Raw genomic sequence first — 20,845 nt, forward strand, 5'->3', positions numbered from 1 at the left:
TATAAATTTCTTTGAAGTGTGTCCAGAATTACTCAGAAATGGTTCTGTCTTATGTGCTAGACAGTGTACAACCATGTCAACTTTCTGTGTAAATGTCAAACAAATTAAGATGGCTTTAGAAGAATCTGAATATGAAAGGGCAGGATATTTAACTGTAAATAGAAGGCTTAGGGAAATGTCTTCATGGACAACAAAATGAATCTATATTTGTGCTGTGGCTTCATGTCAAATTCAGGAATTTAGTAGGACTATTTGGACAGGCTTTTAGCAGTGCTTCGTGTTTAATTATAAATAGCAAAGTTACATGGCAATGAATTGTCTTCTTACAGATACTGGAGAAATGTAAGTTTTTTTAATCTTTGTATTTGCCTTTAGTGCATTTTTACCTTTAAAATACCTAAACTTCTTACATCCCCTAGCACTAGTGGCACTGTTCTCTGTTCTTTTTTGATTTTCCCCTGCTTGCATTTGAATTTTGTGGGGTATAGCATGTTCATTTTCTTGCAGTACAAGCTGTACAGACACCGAACTGGGCAAAATGGTTTCAATATTATAAAATGGTTTATTCCTGCTGATGATGGAGAAGGTTGAACTCAAGGCACATGAGTATTTCAGTCTGTGTGGGTGTGAAATAGGACCATTGAGGACTTTTTCCTTTATTTAGTGTCTACATTGCCAGCTCTGCTAAAGCCTGAAACCCTCTGGTGTCACAGATGGCAGTGGCCTCTGTTGGCTCCAGGAGGTGGCCAAGCACTAAAGAAGGTTCTCAGGCTGTGCTGGACCGTGTGCACAAGGTTGCACCAGTGTAAATGGCTGAAGTGCCACAGTTCCTGGGCTGATACATAAGAGGCTCCTTTGTTTTCTTACCTAGATTAACTGTTTCAAAATGAGTAACAATAGGAAAAGTATCCTGGTTTTTTTAGTAAGTAAATGCTTTAGACTGATACACACAGGACAGGTCTGTTTATCTTGAAGGGTCATCTTCTTCATAGCAATTTTTTCTGACTAAAACTATGAAGGCATGAGAGTTTCAGTGTTATCAGAATGGCCTCTGTCATCATTTCTCCTGATTTCAGTTGCAGCTGAGTAGTCTGACAGAGAGCACTTTGTTCAGTCTGGTCTCTGATTTTAGAGCTAACTACCCACATTTTTCCCACATATATTTGGTAGCTTATTTGTGTTAATAACTTTCTGCAATGGTAGAAATGGGAAGCTTGTACAATTGGCAATATTGTATTACTAGCTTGGGTGAAAGAAATATGTACCAAACAGATGTAATTGGTAAAGATTACAGGCAGTCTGCAAGGTGCTGTAGCATTTTTAAGTTGTTTGAAACTTCCAGCTCGTGTTGAGCAATCATAGTTTTCAGAAAATTTTGTGTCTTTGTTTCTTTTGATTTAAATATGAATGTATATGATATCTAGCAAAGCTTTTTTCTAATTTGAAATGAAGGAGAACTCTGATTTCATTTCATTTCATGCCTGAATTTACCTTATGGTACTTTTTGCATACCTGATAATTGTTCAGCTTCACAGTCTGGAGCAGATGGTAACATCATCTATTTGTTCACTTTACTAAGTGTTACTCTCATTGCAGGAATGCAATTCCTTGACTTTTGGGAAGAGATAAGGAGAGTCATTTCAGATTCTGAATTGGTGTCTGGTATTCCCTACTCACCTGCAGTACCAGGACTGATACAGTATCTCCAGAGCATCACCAGACTTGTAATATCAGTGCTGTCAGTGACTGCAGGGCCTGACCTGCAGAGCTGTGCTTCAGCAGCTGCAGAGGACATGGCCAAGCCCTCGCTGTCAGTGGCTCATCTCCTGCTCTGTGAGTTCCATGAGGTGCGGCTGCTGGCGTTGGAGGCAATTCTGCTGGGCCTGAGACAGAGAAATTCCAAGCAGATTGCAGAAGAAAGAGGAGGTGCATTATGTTTACCCATTGATTTGGAAGACACTCTTCTCACAATGGCTCTGAAGGAAACAAATCCCCAGTGTTTTTGCAAGGTAAGAGGGTGCTTTTTTGTTGACATTTTGTATGTTTTCAGTAAATTAATATGTTTTTAATTTTTAGATCATATTTGTAATTTTCAAAAATATATTTCAAACATGCATTGTGCTTTTTAAATAGTAGTTGAGTGGTTGGGTTTCTTTTACACTGAACAGGAGCTGTGCAGTAATTTTGTAACAGATGTTCCTGTGTAAAAGCAAGAACTTCCTCTTTCTTTTCTTAGAACTGTCCAGAGAGATTCCTTTTGTTCTTGGAGTGGAGCTTAAGCCAGTGTTTTATTGATCTCAAATGTGCACATTCCTGTTGAGACTGTCTGTAAATTCTTTGTTTGTGGATTGTGTCTGCAGGTGCTGGAAATTCTTTATAATATGGATCTCAGAAATGTTCTTCCAAAGACTGAATGTTCTATAAAAATGAATCCAAATCAGCTCTTAACCTGGAGTTTAAACCTTGCAGATATCTCCAGCAGGTGTGGTCTGTCATGCATGTTGAAATACTTACCTTTTAAAAACTTTCAATTTTGAAAACATTAATATATTGGTTTGGGGCTGCACTTTCATTTAAAAATCTGTGTTTCAGAAAAGAGAGTGTGGTGTATTTGAACAAAGTGGGTTCATGAGAATTTTTCAGAGAAGTAAGACCTTTATCTGAACTATTCAAAAGGCCTGCAAGTAATGCTAGCACGCTGTAAATGTCCAGTTGTACTGTTCCTGAAACAAGAAGTTACTTTGGCTGTCCAGTGATAGCCAGTGAGCATAGTTCTTCCTGAATGGTAACTGGGAAACACCCACTTTACTGTAGAATTAACAATTAGTGTTAATGGTGCAGCTCTACACTCATTTGCTGTGAATCTGCCATCCCTCCTATCCTGGTTTATGGGCAGATGGTTTGTAGAAAGAACAGCAGATCTCATTTAACTTGTTGGATTGGCAGAAATGGTTAATCCTAATCCTTAGGGTTTGCACTCCTTACACAGACTGTAAAGTCAGCAGAAAGCACTGGAAATCTGGAGCCAGATTGTAGCTCCTACTGAATTAGAGCTGTGCCCATGCATTCACAGTGGAATGCTCAAACAGGCTTACAGTGTCCAGACTAAGGATATGACATCCTGTTTCTGATGGTTTTTTAAGCCATGCAAACATTGCAGTCCAGTGTTACAAACATGGAATATAGAGAGTGTAGAACTGCATTTTATAGCTGTGCGTATTTACTGCTGATTTGCACTAAATTGTTCAAGTTCAAATTATGATAATGGGGAGTGGTTATTTCTGGGATGAAGTAAGGTACTGGAGGTAAAATACCTCTGACTGGTGCTGTTGGAGGGAAGGGGCTGGAATAGCAGGCCTTGCTGCTCAGGTGTTGCCATTCCCCATGGTGGGAATAGGCTTCAGCAGCCACAGTGCCCTGAGCCATATCCTTAGATCCTGCTTAGCAGCTGTAGAAGAGATATTCCTGCAGCTAAACACAAGCTTCAAGAGATGCATTTGTTCACAATTTAAAATAATGTCTGGTTTCTTTGACTCAGGTTCCATTTTCAAGTGTGTTCTTCTATGAGAAATATGTAAATAGAAAGTAAATGTGAGAGAAGTGAAAGTAAGGGCATGTTTTGTTTGCATGTCAGCTGAGAACTTAGCTAACATCTAGATCTCTAATGTGAAAGCTTCAAGTGCTCAGCTTGAAAAATATCCATTGGTGATCATCAGAAATAATTAAGAGCTGGCTGGTTTTCTTCTAGAGGTGAAATGATGACAGAAATAGCTGGCTTTCTGATATGTCATTTGCCTTTTTTTTCTCAGCCCTGAAGGTCAAACCATAGCTCTGAAATTTGCCTCCAAATTGATTATCCACCTTTTGCAGAACCATCAGCAGGTAAGGCAAATAGAGCTAGTTAACAGTTTTGTAATCCTGGAGTTTTTAGTGATTGCAGTAACGTGGCTTCTTTTAGGTAAAGACCCCAATCTTGTGTTTTCTTGTGTCCATTCATCATTTTTGACATTCATCATTATGTCTTCCTCTCTGAATACACTGCCATGTTCTGAAATGACACAGCCATGAATATCATCTCAGTACATCCCTCTCAAAGTAATTTCAAGTTAAATACATACATAAATATTTTTGATGGAGTAATTTCAGCTTCTGAGCTCATCCAAAATGGTCACTATAATGTAGAAAGGGAAATGCCTGTGGTGTTTAATGCTTGTTCTGAATTCAGCCCATTTACTGAGCTGCAGCTTTGTTGTGGTTTCTTGATTTTTGGAGAGCCCACAGGAGAGCACGTCGGGTGGGAAGGCACGAAGTTGAAGCAGTGGTTGGGTGCAGTTCCCAGCCAGCTCAGATTTCTTTTGATTTTAAATTGTCAGTCTGTGATGTCACATATGTATGTGTAGAGCAGTGCAAAAGCAGCTTTAGTGCTAGATATTTAAAAAAATATTTACAAATCCACTTAGTGGGTATTTTAAAACAAACAAAACTCTCATGATCTGTTTTAAAAGGAAGATTATTTTCCTTACAAAGCTAGTATTTTTCTTAGAATGAACAGCAGAATGGTTTCTTTTTATATGCTAATAACCATGTCTCATTATAAAAAATATAATATCACATTTGCACACAATTGAGGAACATGAATTATGATATTAAAACTTTTTAGTTAAAGGAAAGGCATAGTGAGTACTTGAAGTTAACATAACAAAGCAGAATTAATGAAAAATGCTGTAAAAATCTTAAATAGAAATGCTGCAACAACTTTCTCTAATAAGCATACAAATCATGGGAGATCTAAGATATACTTACAGAGAGAGCTTTTGGCTTTGGGAAAGGCCAGGTACATCAGATTTCCATCTAAATTCTTTCTTTGAGCTTGCATTCAGTATTTACATCTGTGGAAGGGATTTTCTCTTCCATGAGGTAAAACTTAAGTTCTGTCCTTCTAGATAGTTCATCCATGTGTCTGCTTGAAATTTGAGTCATTGCAACATCTTGGGAGATTTTTATTTTTTGTTTTCACCTGTTACAGAATCTGTAGGACACACTCTATCTGTGTCCCTTTGTGCAGTGCTGGTACATGGCCCTGCACCAGGCAGAATGAGGCAGAGTATGACTGAGGGTTCATTTACTCCTCAGTTAATGAGGTGGGTTGAGAGCTGGCTGAATGGCGCATCCCAGAGGGCCATAAGCAGTGTCACAGGGTCCAGCTGGAGCCCTGTCACTTGTGGTGTCCCAAGGGTCAGTAGTGGCCCCAGTATTGTTTAACTTCCTCATCAATGACTTGGGTGAAGGGGCAGGAGCCTCCTCAGCAGGTTCACTGACAGCACAAAGCTGGGAGCAGTGGATGATACCCCAGAGGGCTCTGCAGCCCCTCAGAAGGACCTGGACAGGCTGGAGGGATGGGCAGAGAGGAACCCCCTGAAATTAGGCAAAGGACCAGTGTATTTGTCCTTGGCATGCATGTGTAGAAGGACTGAGGACACCAAAATACTCCTTGACTTGTGTGGTCATTGGTGACTCTGCTGTGAAGGGACTGAGTCAAAGACTTGCCTGTGTATACTGCTCTAACTAAAAGAAAATTTCCCAACTTTTAAATGTTCCTGTGGGTTTCACCACTTCAAAAAACCTGGACATTTACTAATGAGCAGTCTCCCTTAGGCAGGCCATGGTTCAATGTGATGGTAAGAGGTGCAGCATACTTCTCACATGTTCTGTGCCTTCAGATTCCAGAAGAAGTCTTGAAAAAATGGGTTCAGCTGATAATGTATTTTTGTGAAGATGAGCAAGAGACAGAGATGCTGTTAGCAGCTGCTGAAGTTCTTAAGAGTATAACATCATTCCTTCTGAGCAGTGAGAAGCTCATTCTTGGTAAGTAGCCTGAAAGTAATTTTCTGGATTTTTTTTTTTTTTCGGAAATCCATTAATACATGATTTCAAATGTATGTGTATGCACAGTCAAAACATAATTACATCAAAGAGGGTTTTTTGAAAATTTTATTAGGATTTAATTACTAAACATAGAGATTTATTTAAATTCTGGTAGAAAAAGCACATGTGCCCAGCCTCTGGCAATAACTCAGCAGAAGGGACACATGATGTGTTGTTATGTCTCCAGGTCACTATACACTGGTGTACAGAATTACTGGCTTGCAATTGTTCTGTACTTGAATCTTTCTGTAGTACTCTGTTGGTGGGCTGGACATAGTTTAGGTGAACACTGGGAGTGTAACAAAGCTGTGCTGGCTGAATGTTGGCATGAAGGTCTTTGGTCTAGAAATGAGAGACACGTTCTACTATGAGAATAATTAATAATTGGCTCACATTGTATCTCCCAGGTATAAGGATTTTTGTTTGAAGTTAATATTAGACTGTCTCTTTAGAAAACAAAGAAAGAAGGAGAACAAAAAACCCTACATGGCTTTATTCAATAGTACATATAGCGAATGGGAGGCAAAGCTAAGTTTCTGTTCTGGAGAATAGATGGGGTTTTTCTTTTAGCTTTTTCCCCCCCTGTCTTCTGTGAATAGAAAATGGGGGGATTTTGTGACTAAAGGGACAGGAGATAGGCAAGAATAGGTAGTACCAGATGGTAAAGAAGTTCTTTTGCATCCTGAACAAGACAGACAGTTTTAGATACTTTTAACTCCATGATACTTCATTCCAGTGTAGTTATGTAAATGTTTTTAGTTTAAGTAGTTTCAGTCCATCCATGTGGCCTGGATATAAATCTTTGTTATACAAAAAGAACAGTGTATTTCCTAATCTGTAGATAGTGATTTGGGGGAAAATTAGGTATTATTTTGAGATGTGCCTTTTAAAAGAGGTATTGGTAACATTGACCAGAGCTAAATCTATATGAGGTAGACATTGCAGTATTAAGTGTTCATAGTATTGGCTCTGGAAATCTTAACCTTCACCATCTAGATAAAGCTCTTCGTAATACAGACATCATTACCATTTTATGTCAAATGAAGACAGTGGAATTATTGGAGTGAAAACCCCCCAAATGCTGTGCTACTCATCTGTTGTTATTTGGATGTGGTCCATAGATGATGGACAACACTTTCCTCTTTGATCTTGTCAAAACAGTTGCTGATTTCCATGCTTTCCAGTCAGGCAGATGTGAAGGTCTGAAATAAAACATAGCAGCAGTTTGTATCCTGTGTGTAAAATCCTAACAAAACAAATGAAAACAGACAAGTAAACAAAAATAAATGATCCCCAAACAGCCCAGAAAATAGAGCCCCAAGTCCTCAGTGGGCAAACCATCTGAATTAGCTCTTTGCTCTGAAAATTGATCCAGGGGAAGAGATGCAGATCTCACCCTTCATAGTACCTAGAATTGTCAGTCTGGGGATGTTCACAACTGTGAAACTGTCAGTACTGCAGTGGGGAGTCTGGCAAATCAAGGGCATGGGCTGGTGATTAGTTGTAGTGATATGTAAACAGCTCTGACTTCTGTGCTGCCTTCTACATCAGCTTGCTTGACCACAAATAGTAAAAAGTAGGAGTTAAAGGAAACTATGGTTGTATGAAATGGAATTGTAGTCAGTCCCAAGAGCTTCCATTACTGTGTTCCTACGAGAAAGAGGGTGAATGGCAGTCTGTATGTTCTGGGTGACCCCATCATCTCTTCATCAAGCTGCTCGAGGGTTCAGAAAAGGGTTTTATGCAAATTCCCTTTGTAGACTTCCACTGCTTCTGGAGATACCATAGAAACTTGTTTAGGTGGGAAATCTGAATATTGAATCTCTAGGAGAATAATTATTCTGCTCTAGCTGTACCAGTATAATATTATTGAGTGTGTCATGCTAGGAAAAAAAAGCAACTTCTTCCTGAAGTAGTTATACTTCATGCCATTGCCACATAGAGAAGTTACAGGTAATACAGGAATGTGTAGTAAAGCCTGGAGCAATTTACTTTGGCCAAGCAGCGAAATACAGCTATGTATTTGTCTGCCTAGCCTTGTAATACAAATCTCTGACAAACCTGCTGAAAACATGGTAGAAGAAAACCAGCAGTGAAACACAACTCTTGTGTTGTCTGTGGTCACCAGAAAGTAGTATCTCCCAGCTGGCTGCATCTTGAAGTGAGCTTCCAGTGGAATCCTTCAGTCAGGATGTTCAACAAGACCTGAAAAGTCAGCTGAAAAATACCTAGGAGTATGTGACATGTGACTTGAGCTAGTCATGCATGGCTTGTGAGGTGTGGGTTGCCACTGGGGTGGTGTGTGCTGTCTGCCTGCTTGGGCAGTACCAGATCAGCACCTCCCTCTTGGCACTTCTCCCTGGTTCGTCTCAGCTGTGTCCGTGCAGTCACCCCATGGATTGAATTGGTTTCCAACAGAGAGTGGGTGTAGGGCTGGCAGGGCCTGCTGGTGGGTGCTGGGGACACTGGATGTGGGAGAAGGAGGTGACAGTAGATCCCTGGAAGGTGTGGTCAGTGGTTGTTTCCAGCAGGGAATGGCACTTCTGTCCAGCACCACTGGCAATATCTGAAGAGAGCTTGGTTTGGCAGCCTCTGCTCCAGGCAGATTGCAGCAGCAAATCCATGAGCAGTGTGTTAATCAGTGATCAATCTCCAGCTGCAGAATTTTTGAAGTTCCAAACAGGAATTCTGCACTCTTAGAAATTGTAGAAAATGGAGAGCATTCATGACTAAAGTTGAACCTAGATAGAGAGGCCCATCTGTTGCCCACTGTTTAAACCAAGCTGAGTCTGCCACCTAGATAAGGTTCACAGATGCTGAAAATACTTTGGTTTTATTGCCAGTCTTTCTCCCAGTGGTTTGCCAATCCCTTTCATGTCTTGTGTTTAGGTGTGGAAACAGCTTTCTAACTTCTTTGAATGCATATAAGAAATAAAGCTCTAATTTTTCTCCACAAATAAATATAGGACTGTCTGATACCCTTGGTTTGTGGAAATGTGTGATTCTCCTGCTGCAGAATGAAGACTTGGTAGTAAGGGATGCTGCTGCTGAAGTGATACAAGTGGCACAGTCAGAAAAAAAGAGCAATGAAGGAACAGGTACGTTAACATTACTTTTAAATAGTATTGAATGTTTTGGAGGCAAAAGTGTTTCTCTTCTCATCACAAATTTCTTGCTAAGGTGCTTCATCCATCTTCTAGAATTATGTACCATAAAAAATAACACCAAATTTGATGCCCACCATGCTTTATTATTTTACCTTGACTGTTCTTAGTTTAATTTGCATATGATTACATGGAGATGTAAAAAAGACAACAGCAGGACTCAGCTTTATGGTTTGTGCTGTGATGAGTCAATGTTCACATAATTTCAGTTTGAAAGCTCTTTAATACCAGCTCTGGTCTAATAATACAATGCAAGACACTCCTTGAATCCCACGTTGTTATAAGAGCCTAATCACAGATAGGAATCTAGGAAGCAGTATTCAACTCATTGATTCATTATTAGACCTTGAAATCCATTTAGATCCAGATCAACAAAGACAATTCACAGCATACCCACAATGTGCTTCTAAGGATGTGGGCCTTTTGTCTGCTTGCCCTAATTTACTCAACCCTGTTAATTTTAAAATAGCCACAAAACTTGAGTAGGCTTAACTAATTAGCATGCTTCACTTTGAGTGTCTTTGCTGACACATTCTTCCGTGTGTTGGGAATAAATTAGAGTTTACTACCAAGCTCATCACTCTCTGGTGGTCCCTGCTCTGTGCTACTCAGTAATGCCTGTACCAACTTGTCTGCAGTCAGTTCAAATTAGTCAGCCCTCTCCATGTGAACTTCTGCTAGGTTGGAGATAGAGCAGCTCTCTGGTTTAGAAAAAAAATAAGAAAAGGCAGTAAAATGATGTTTGCCACTGTTTTAGATAGAGGTAGCCAGGAATCTGCTCATGTGGCAGGTGTGGTTTTGAGCTGGCACTGTTTAGGCACAGAGCTGTGGGGTAGAAGAAGGTAAAAGGAGGAATATGGCATGAGCAGCTTTCATCTTCCTGGTAAATCCCACAGCTCTGACAGTTTCTCTAGTCCCAGCTACAGCTCTCTGGAGTATCAAGGGGCTCTGTGTGCGTGTGCCTCAGGGCCCCAGTGCTGGCCTTTGGGGACATCCTCAAATGTCTCAAGATGGTCCTTTCTTTGGGAATGATATGGTGCTGGATTGTCTCTCTGAGCCCTGTATCTCCTCCCTTCTTCCCTGTTGTATCCTGGTGCCAAGGGATATTTTCCTGTAACTGGGTGAGAGCTCTGTCCTCTGTCTCCTAATTAATGCTAAGGTCACCTCAGTGCTTGCTCTTATAGCTTACCACTTTGTAAAGCTGAAGTGACCATAATTGAGAAGATAACATAACAATTGTTTTTTATTTGTTATGTTCCTAATTAGGATAGGGACCCCACTCCCCAAACTTCTGTTAACCCCTTAGTTACACTTAGCTGTGCCTTCCTGTTTTTTCATTTAAACTTCTTGCAGTGAAATGAATGTCTGTCTTCTGTGACTAGAAGAGAATGCTGCATTTGAAAAGAGATAATTCAGTTTCCTTTCATGTCCATTTTTCATCATTGGTATTCTTTCTTGTGATCTTTTTTCCCCACTTAACTCTTTTCACTTTTTGTGATTTACTTCCTAGCTTTTGGGGGAGCAATTTTGCCCTTGTGGTTTTTATTTATAACCAAATTAAAATAAACTCATCTTTGTATGTTGTTTGTTTACTTTCATTTACTCCCTTTCTTTTCATGTTCCTGTGAGAGTATGCAATATGTTTGTGTCTGTGGTTTAGACTTTTCATGGATCACTAGACCTCTCTGTCATGGGAATTTTTAAATTACATTCAAATACCTGCTTTTTTTTTAAAGTTTTCATACCATGAAAGTCTGATTTTTCATCACAGCACTGACTTTAAGATAACTGAACCCACAGACTGAAATAGATAGAAGCTGTGAAACAGCTCTCTTTAAAATTCTTACTTTATAACAAATTACTGGATATGGTAAATTAACTGACTTTTCATTTCCATTACACAATGATAAATTAGTATTGTGGCCCAGTAGTTTTGTCATGAGGTCAGAAAGACGACTTGAGATCAGAAATAGGAATGGATGTTTAGAAACCAGTTTTTATACATTCTGTAATTGTTTCACTTTTATGTCATTACCATTACCACTAGCTAACAGGAGAGAGTAAAGAGACAATTATAATTTCAGCTTCATTTGTGCATCAAAAGTGTTGTGTCCTAGTAGCCATTATATTTCCAGAAATGCTGCACCGTAGGAATGGGTTATGGTGTGCTCCATCTTTTACTGCTGTTAATTTGCCATACAGAGAGGAGGAATGCTGTTCACAAAATACAAGCTCTGGACTTGCCAGAAATTTTTGTGCTAGCATCTTCATATCCAGTCCTCACAAAATTCTCTTTTCTCACTGTGTGCACAGCATGCAAGGAAAGAATAGCCTATAGCTGCCTGCAGAAGATCTGCATTTATCGTCAGCTTAGGGAATCAATGTCATAAGTGCTTCATTTTTATTGAGATCCAGAAGAATTGGTGATTATAGCCTGGCAACTGCCCCTGCCCTTCCTGTGTAATACTAGCTGGCATCTTGTTTTCGTGTGATGTACTTGTGTGTTACAGTCAGACCAAGGCTGAATTAGCATCCTGTTCAGCAGAGTAAGGTGAAGTTGAATTGTTGTTAACAGTAGCAAAGTCTATTTGCATAGACTGTTCATAGGGTTTTTGTAGCATGGTTCTCCTTTACATGCCTGTTGCTGAATAACAGCAGAAATGTGTGGCAGGATGATAGTGTCATATAATAGGTGTTTTAATGTCATTTAGAGATGGTGAAACTGGAGGCAAATGATCCTGACTATTATAGTGTGCTTTCACTTCCAGTAACAGCTCCTATCTTGTGTAATTCTTTGAAATGCTACATGGCTCTCCTGGAGGAGAATATGAACTTGGTTTCTTGTTTTTCCCTCATGGTTTTGTTGAGGGCAAAACCCCCAGTCTCCTCAGGTAACTAATCCATGCAGCTTTGGATCACTGAAATTAGGAAGGCAGTAAGCAGTGGAGTCAGAAATGTGTGGTAACACGTGTGATACAAGAACCCTGTGGAAATTGCAGCCCCAGGAGAAAAGTTCAAAAGACCAAAGGCTGATACACTGCAGGGCCCCTATCCTCCCCCTACCCTGCTATTTACCCCCAAGCAAAACCCTACAAGCCCTACTGTTTTCTTATAGAAGGCAAGAGCCTCTACTGTTACCAGTAAAGTTCACTTCTAAAATTTTGTTTTATGTTTTTAGTATGTGCAAAAGCTCACATTCAGTAGGGGAAGTTACTGAGGTTAGATGATGGCAGTCATTTCTGAGCAGGGCAGGTCAAACAGAATCCTCTCTCACCAGAAAGGAGGGAAGCTTCTGTTTTCCTTGCTAAAAATACCAACTTAACAGGTAGTTAAGGTTTTCCTAATAAGTGGAACAATATAATCCCCATCTGTAACTCAGGGTATTGTGTGTACACTTTGTTTTTGTTTCCTCATGCATTGAGGTGTAAACCTCTGGCAGATTGTTTTATTCCTTTTAGTATGAGGGAGGGTACAGGAAGTATTGTATTCAGTGTAAAGGTAGAATAGTTGCTTTGAAATCTAATTAAATTAGTGACCCATGGCTGTGTAAAGTCTAGACCTATTCACAGCAGCATTTTTTATACAGGAGAGTTACTCCTTACAAGAAAGATGATTTAAGTTGGGGAAACAAGAGTGCTTTTTCCCTACTGGTGATCACTTTGCTAAATATCCTGAAAAATGCAAGTATCTGTGTTAGAACAAAAACTGTATTTTTTGGTGTCATTTTCCTCTATGACTTTTTTTTTTTAGAGAAGAATTATATGAAGTAAAGTTATGAGCTTAACAGTATTAGAGAAGTTTGAATAAACTATTTTTCTACCATTATAGCCAAGCCAATCAAATTCTATAAAATTCTGTATTAAAAAAAACACCTTTAGTCAGCTTAACCTTTATGTTGGTAAATTACCAAATTAACCTTAAATGAGTTTAAGGGCATTTTTAGTGTCATCAGCATTAGCACCAATTTAGCTGATTTTCAAAATTGAGCTGAATTAAGCTTAGATGAGCAATTAGATTTGCAAACTTGAGGAAATCTTTTGAAAGTGCCTGAATGATTTAGCAGCCTAAATACTCTTCTGGAATATAATTGAGGACTTCTGGGGCTTTTTGCTACTTTTGTTGAGAAGTAGCAGTTTTGTACCGAGATGAGCAAGTTAGCTCCTGGGCTCGGCTGTGTGGCTGCAGCAGAGCTTGAGCAGCCCAGGCCCGTGCTGAGCACTCCCTTCGCTGGGTGCAGTGGGAGCATCTTTGAAAATCAGTCCAATGTTATTGTTACAGCTCTATGTTTTTGAGTAATTCTGAACGTGATGTAGTCAGTTTTAATCCACTGGCTAAAATTTCAGATATATTAACTCTGTTTCTTTGGTTCCATTTCACACGCTTAAGAAATTGCAATAGGTGATAGTCCTGTGCCAGGAGTTTCTGAGCAAAAGACAAAGTTCTCTTTTCTTCTCTTGATGGTTGCTCCCTTCTTGATAGAGTCTACTTTTTATCTTCGGTGAAAATGATCAGTGAAAGTGACAAGTGTCCTGCTTTTTTGATTCACCAGCAAGGAAAACTGAATTTATTAACTGTCTGGTTTAAAGAAGCTGACTCCACCTTCTGAACTGACTTTTCACCATCCTGTTGGGAAGGGGATGGCACTACAGAGCAGACTGAGTTAAGATTCCTGTGGAAGTCTTCACTGCTGGGTGTTGACTGTTTTAATGGCCCACACTACTTCAGGTTTACCTTACTGTTTCAGGCATGTAGGAGCATTTCAGAAACTTTTATTTTGTTTATTTGCCAGCGAGTATAAATGTGTGTAAAGGGTGAAGTTAAAATGTGCTGCTTGAGGTGGTGGTGGGGGAAGAAAAAATATCATTAAATTAGATTGAAGCGCTGAAAAATTTTCAAGGTGTCTCTGAATTCTGTTTAAGACTTAGAAAGACTTTAGACCTCACCATCTGACTGGGTAGAACCTTTCTCTGTGAACCATGCTGTCACCTCAGCTTGGAGAACAGCAAAGCTGCTTGTTGCTTGCACCTCAATTTTCTTTTTCACACATCGTTAGTGTAAAAGTCAAGGCAAATTCAAACCAAACTGCTTCATGAGCCTAGAGTAGGTGTGGCTGTCATGATTGTGAGTGAAAGAAGGTTTATGTGTGGGGTTTTTTTTTGGCACAGTGATGTTGTAAATAAGCCTTAGCAGAGGTAGGGGAAGTTCAGGGACGATCAGACTTGCTATATTAACATCTGAAAGAAACAAGGGGAGAAGAAATCCTGCTCAGATTTATGTTTCTTGTTCCTGTCCTCTAAAAATCTTCCTTGTTGAACCCAAAGCTGTGCAGAAGGTTTCTTACATGTGTGCCCTTAGAAGATCTAGTAAATCACTTGAGGAAGAGATAAGAGATAAGCAGTCTGTGTGATGTTAATGCAGCACAATGGTCTGGCAGTCATCATCAACACCACAGGTGATATCAGCAAATCATGGGTGACTGGCATGATCCCAAAACTTGTACTCCAAATGTCCTTTACAACTAGTCTGTGAAGCATTTCAGGACAAGTGGCTCAGATTTCATCTACTCCAGTTGCTAGTGAAACAGCTATGAGTAAGTGCTGGGAAAACCTAAAATGCTAAATGGACCTTGGTAGTGTTTAAATGCTGAAAATACCATTAACATTGGTGGTGTTTAGCTGCACAATTAAAGCATCCTACATATTGCATGGGAAACAGTGAAGGAAGATATTTTACTTTATTCATTGCCTCATTTGCTTGTTGGCATTAGAAACTGTGTTCAAACTATTCATTAAAGTAAATGCCAGCTTTGTCCATAGCAGAAAAGGCTTTTCTTGCTCATGTTTATTATTGGGTAAATGCATTAAATAGATTTCTTAAAGCTTTAGTTCACGAGCATGTCAAGTTAACCCCTCTCCCCAGACCTTGCCAAGTCCTAAATCCATGCTGTGGGATTGGAGATCAGAAAATAACTGGGGGTTAGAAGCTGTGCCCCACTGCTGTGTGCAGTATACATGGTTTAAGTCACTGTGTCTCTCTCAACAAAATATAAAGAGGAGATGCCAGCAAACTGTTCAGAACTGTCCTTTTCATGTGATTGGTGTGTTCATGCTCTTGCCAGATAGGGGATGGATTACACCCACCTTTTACTCTACTTCCATGCTGGAGGTGTAGCCTTCCAGTGAGGCAGGTGGGAGGGCTGTGGTGAATAAAACAAATGTCAGGTTACTCTGATCCTGGGCAAAGATTAGTGTGGAGGGTTCTACTTTTCTCATGCACTAGGTGACTTGCCTTGATGTTCAGGTTAGGCTAATGGGCCTCTGAGGCCCCAGACAGCTCCTTTAGTTGTGGCTCTTAAAACCAGTTCTGGCAGCTGCCTGGCTTTGAGGAATAAGTGGTAATTGCCCAAACATAAACTAGGGAATTGCATGCATGCAGACTGGTTTAAAGATGCAATAACTGGCAAGATCATAGATGATGAAATTTCCTTTGCTTGATTAAAGTCAAACTTGTGCATTTTCTTCTCTATTCTGACATTTGATTTTCCTCTGTTTAGAGGTTTGATGGAGGGGTTACAAAAAGTATGAAGTCAGAAGAACCTGGCTGTAGAAAGAGCTTGCTGATACTGCTGCCTGGAGCTCTTCCACTGGCCAGCCTGGGAGTGGAGTGGTTGGCAGTGCTGTGGGTGGGTGGCTGCAGCTGCACGCAGAATTCTGAACATTTTTCTTCTAGACACGTGACTTGCTGTGATACAGCTGCTATGGTGTGGAAAGTTAACAGCTTCCCTCAAATGGATCAATTTCAGGTCCTTGCTAATGCCATGGGTAGGTAAAAACAGCGTTTTGGAAAGACCATTTAAAATGCACTTATTACCTTTCATGATTTTCAAGCTGCCTTGAGAATTGCTTATAATTTTGGAACTTGTTGGTGAGAAAAATCTCCCAGACAGATCTTGTGATATGCCACGGGTTCTTGGGCACAGTCCAGAAGTTCTCACAGTGTTGTCTGGGTTACTAATGGAAAACTGCTAATCATATTAGCCAAAATATGTTTATGTTCCCTGTACTGGGGACAATTGGAAAGAAGGTTAATGAAATTTTTTTCTGGAATCAGCTCAAGGATTTCTTCCGCTTTGTGAATATTCTTGATAACTGCATTCTGGTAACTAGATGTGCAGCTCACTAAACAGAATTTCTAAGCCTGCTATGAAAGAGGAGCCTTTTGAGCTGAATGTTAGGATTTAAATGGGAGGCATTTATCCAAATGGCCTGTAAGCAGTAGAAAGCAGAATAGACATAGACAAGACCCATCCAGGCAGAAGAGAATATGAAAAAGATGCAATACAGTCAAAAGTAGAAAAAAATCACAGCAAAGCAGAGCTGCTCCTGTTGCAGAATGATTTTCTACAATGTTAGGTTTATTTTCAGAAGATTGTGTGTGGAATCTCTGTGATACCCTGTTACAAGGAATATGTCTTGAGGCCTCAGTGGAGAGGTGTAAAGCAGTGGTAGCAGTTTGCAGTGTTCTGTTCAAACACGGTGTAGGACTTTGTATTGAGACACTGTAAGGTGATGAGATCTCTTCAGTTCCATTAGATAAGGCCTGTTGAGGACAGGGGGAAGGTCACACAGCTGGGTGTGTATTCTGGGAATGCTCTGACGTGGGCCCTGGCAAAGGAGGCTGTGGGTGCTGCCCGGAATGACCAGAACACTCTGCAGGATGAAGTGCACCACATGTTACTGAAGAGTAGTGTAATCCATGAAAGGGAACATCACTGATAGGCACCCTTAAGCTGTCTGTAATTGTAGGATCATAAGTAGACAGGGTTCAAACAGAAAAAAAGACAGCATTCTCCTTAAAATGCTCAGTGTTGAACCTTCTGCTTAAGGGACCCTGACTCTGGCTGCATCATTTCATCCGTTCCAAGCTTTTAATGGTCAATACTTCTCATGCACCTGCATGGAGAAGGATGTATGTGGAGAGAAAAATATGTAATGATGACCATTTAAATCTTGGCAAACCAAGTAAGTGGCAAATACCTGTGCCATTTGGTGACTACTTGATGACTATGATGACCTCACATTTAAGAAGTTTCTTCCAGAGAGCAAAATGACACGTGGTAAAGATTATGAAACACTTACTGTGGCTAGAAGCTGTAATTTGGGGTTTTTTACATCTTCTGTAGTAATTCTGAGAAGGTAACAATTACATGTCAGTTGCAAGGATGAAAGAATTGAGGTGTAGGACTGTAAAAGAATTCATCTGGTCTTTCTGCTGGAATAAATCCAGGGCTGTTTCAGAAGCAGATTTGACTTATAGCCTGGTTGCATAATATTTTTATGCTAATAGGTATATGTCTTTGTAATAGTATTTATGTTATGTGTGGCATTCTACTTTTGCATCCTTAAAATACCTCCTGTTGTTATGAAAACTTTTGGAAGATCTGATTGGAAAGTAATTAGGTCTTAAAATTGTATTTGTAGTACGATCGCTTCCTGGTTTAATGGTGACTCTTGAATAATGTTTAACTGTCTTCCTTAGATACAGAGGAAGAGTTGGATGAAAATATGACTTAAATATTTTTGTTCAGAAACTCTTTGGTGGTTACTTTTGGGCTCAGGGACCCATCACTGAATTTGCTGACTGCTTTTTTTTTTTTCCTTTCTGATGCGAGTGTAGAGTAAGGCTGTTTGTTATCCACAGCTTACCTCCTAAACTTGGAAGTCTTTGTGTGTGAGTAAAATTAATGAAGAAGCAGTGACTTGAAGCCAGAGTGAATACACACAGAGTGAATACTCCTGCAGTTCTGTATGAAACTTCCTAAGGTTATGAAGCCAGGTTTTCTTATAAAAGTGTAAAAGTGTTGTTCCTGTTAGCTTAACAAGTGTGTGCCCTTTTGATATAAGCAAAATAGCACCATTGATGATCATCTGCTTTGAAAGCATTTCATTTTATTTCTGAGAGAGATCCATGGTATTTCAGTCTAACAAAAATTGCTTTGATTTTTACTCCTGATTAATCATAGAAGAAGTAAGCAGCAGTCTTAATTATCTTCATTGAAAAAGTAATTTTGCAAACTAGGCCAGTAAACTGTGAAATCAGCCTCTGCAGAAGTAAACAAAAACTGAAGGACTGATGATATTCTTCTGAACAGAGCTATTTTGTGCTTTCTCTAAACAAGCTGGAAGTGCAGAAGACTCAGTGCTTTGGAGCAAATGTACTCTGCTCCACAATAGCTTGGCAGATTGTCAGGGAAGGCCAGGGGAAAAGAAATTGTTCAATTCACCCTGCATTGGCTAGTTTTTACACCTAGGCCAGGAAGAGTTATGAGGGTTTGCTGTTTTGGTTTCTTGTTTGCTTTTTGTAGCTGGCATTCTACATTGCTAACTGTGGGCATGCTAATAATCAAGAAAAATATTAAGCTCTAAAATAATATCTAGACTTGTGAAATATTATTTTAACGGATTAATTAGAGTCGTAATTGAAGTTCTGTGATACAAGAAGTTTGCAACAGTTGGCCTGTAGTCTCAATGGCATTTTGCCACTGTATTCAACTCTCTTTACACCAAGGTTTAGGTGTTTTATTTGAATTAATTGACTCCAATTTTATTAGTTAAAAACAATGAAATGAAACTTGCACTTACAAGGTTGTAGCTTGTCCTTTATCTCTAAAAATGAAATCTGGGCACAAATTATGTTATTTTGCTGACCAGTTGCTGCATTTCTTTTATTGATACTGCTTCTTCTGTTTCAGTGGTGCTATGAAAGGACAAAGATGTCCCACAAAAGCAATGGCTACCTGAGTAATCTGATTTACAGGACAGGTACAAGTAATTTTTAAAGCTAGATTATATTGAAAAGTAGCCAAGCAACAATAGAAATATTGTTACTTCAAGAAGGATTGTTCATTGGTTAGCAACTGAGAAAAGGGAATAAGAAAAGAAGAATACTGGAGGAATTAAGGGAAGTTGCATACAAATTAAAAGAAAATAATTTCATTTTAAATGGAGCTCACTTTCTCAGAGCATTCATCTAGAGATTATGCATAGTTAGAAACTGGGATATAGAAGTTGGTGGTAGCTATCTGATCCTTTGTTGCCTGGCACAGGTGAAAGCTAGAACAAATGCTATTCTAACTGGGAGTGCACAAAAAGGCTTTGGTTATCCACAGCCTGTGACTGCCCCACTCCTCCTCAGATTGCTTCAGATGCAGGACTCCAAATGGACATGGACCAGCATCTCTGATATTTTTGGGATCCTGCATATTAACTTCCCACACAGTGCGGTTGAGTACTGGATGCTGGGAGTTCTGAAGGGAAAGACTTGGGAGAGCCCTGGGCAGGCAGGCAGGCAGATCTATACACACATGGAGCTCCTTATAAAGGCTGAGCTGGAATTCCCATCAGATCCCAGAGGTATTTCACCAAGAGTGAGGAGATGATCCATTCCTGCAAGCAGAGTTTTGCACACAGAATTTCATTAGTGTGTTTGTGGGTGGGAGTGAGGTAGAGGATATAAATACCTTTGTAAACTAACCTAAACCACCACCTTGTTTTCACCTAAGTCAGCACTTGAAATTTGTAATGACCAAGATAATTCCTACCTGTGATGAAGTCAAAGCAGCACCTTAGAATGAAAGTTGGTTTTATTGTATTACTGATTTCCTGTGCCACAGCCTTCCCACTGATTTGGTTACTTTAATTCCTGGTGTGTTGGTGGAGGGGAGGTGGTGGGAGCAGTTGTGGGACACAATGGGCTCTTACTTCAAAACCTGAGAAGTGTAAAACTCAATGTCTTTTTTTTTTCCTATAATCAGTTCCAAATGAGCGCTTTCAAGGAGGATTCGGAACTGGCTTAGTTGAACAAATTGATTTCTCATGCTTGAGAAAGTAAAGTTAAACATCCTTGGGAAGCCTAGAAATGTAAATTTTGAGAACTAGACTTTTTATAAAGGGGTTTTGATTTATTAGATTTAGAGCAAGATTGTTGAAACCACCTTGAGGAGCAGAATTATTTATGGCAGCTGCTTACAGTACCGGTGTAATGCCACTTCTGCATGTTTTTAATTTGGTTCCTTCACATGGTCTGTGCTGTGTTAATGATCACCTTGTCATGCTGCCAGTGAAAAACAGTTTTATAAATAATTCCCCCTGGTAAGATGAAAGTGTTAACAGAAATACTTCAGTGAAGGTCTTGATTAACTTATACACTTGGCTTGATCACAGTGAAGCTTAGACTTACAATATCTTGTTACCAGAACTAGTAAAACCCATTCATTTTTTCATGTACTGTGTTAATTACCCTTTTACTTTCCCTCATGGGCAGACACATAGAGGCTGATTTCATGTTTGTGTTGAAGACTGCAGTTACACTTTTAGACTTCTTGCTGTACTTAAAAGTTCCCACCCAAACAAACCTAACCTTCCCTAATTCCAGAATCCATATATTATAATAGTAGACCTTCAAGACTATAGATTTTTGCATTTAGGTGTTCTATTAAACCTACCCTTACTATAAACAGCCGAAGAAGGATCTTTTAATTTTTTTATACTTTCTCATACTTACTGAAAGCTCACTGTCTTATGTACATGCATTAAGAAGCACAACTAAAAACTGAATTTCCAGAATATCTTCCTTCTTTAATTCAGATTCCCCAAATGTAAATATTCCAGTCAATTGCCATTTTGCAATAGAGAATACCAACATACCACCTCTGAGAAACATCAGGAAAACAGGCATGTGCCACGTTCTCTGAGGCT

At 39.6% G+C, this 20,845-nt stretch overlaps 1 protein-coding gene across 1 annotated transcript in view; it reads left to right on the top strand.

Annotated features, from left to right (window-relative positions):
* THADA (THADA armadillo repeat containing) overlaps positions 1–20,845 on the top strand; it is a 153,049-nt gene that overhangs the window by 116,547 nt on the left and 15,657 nt on the right. The window contains exons 32-36 of the mRNA XM_063152087.1: positions 1,597–2,009; positions 2,361–2,482; positions 3,810–3,882; positions 5,721–5,865; positions 8,892–9,023. Coding sequence (XP_063008157.1) covers positions 1,597–2,009; positions 2,361–2,482; positions 3,810–3,882; positions 5,721–5,865; positions 8,892–9,023 — 885 coding nt within the window. The remainder of the gene's footprint in view (positions 1–1,596; positions 2,010–2,360; positions 2,483–3,809; positions 3,883–5,720; positions 5,866–8,891; positions 9,024–20,845) is intronic.

Source organism: Melospiza melodia, chromosome 3 (assembly GCF_035770615.1).
Source record: "Melospiza melodia melodia isolate bMelMel2 chromosome 3, bMelMel2.pri, whole genome shotgun sequence".
NCBI lineage: Eukaryota > Metazoa > Chordata > Aves > Passeriformes > Passerellidae > Melospiza > Melospiza melodia.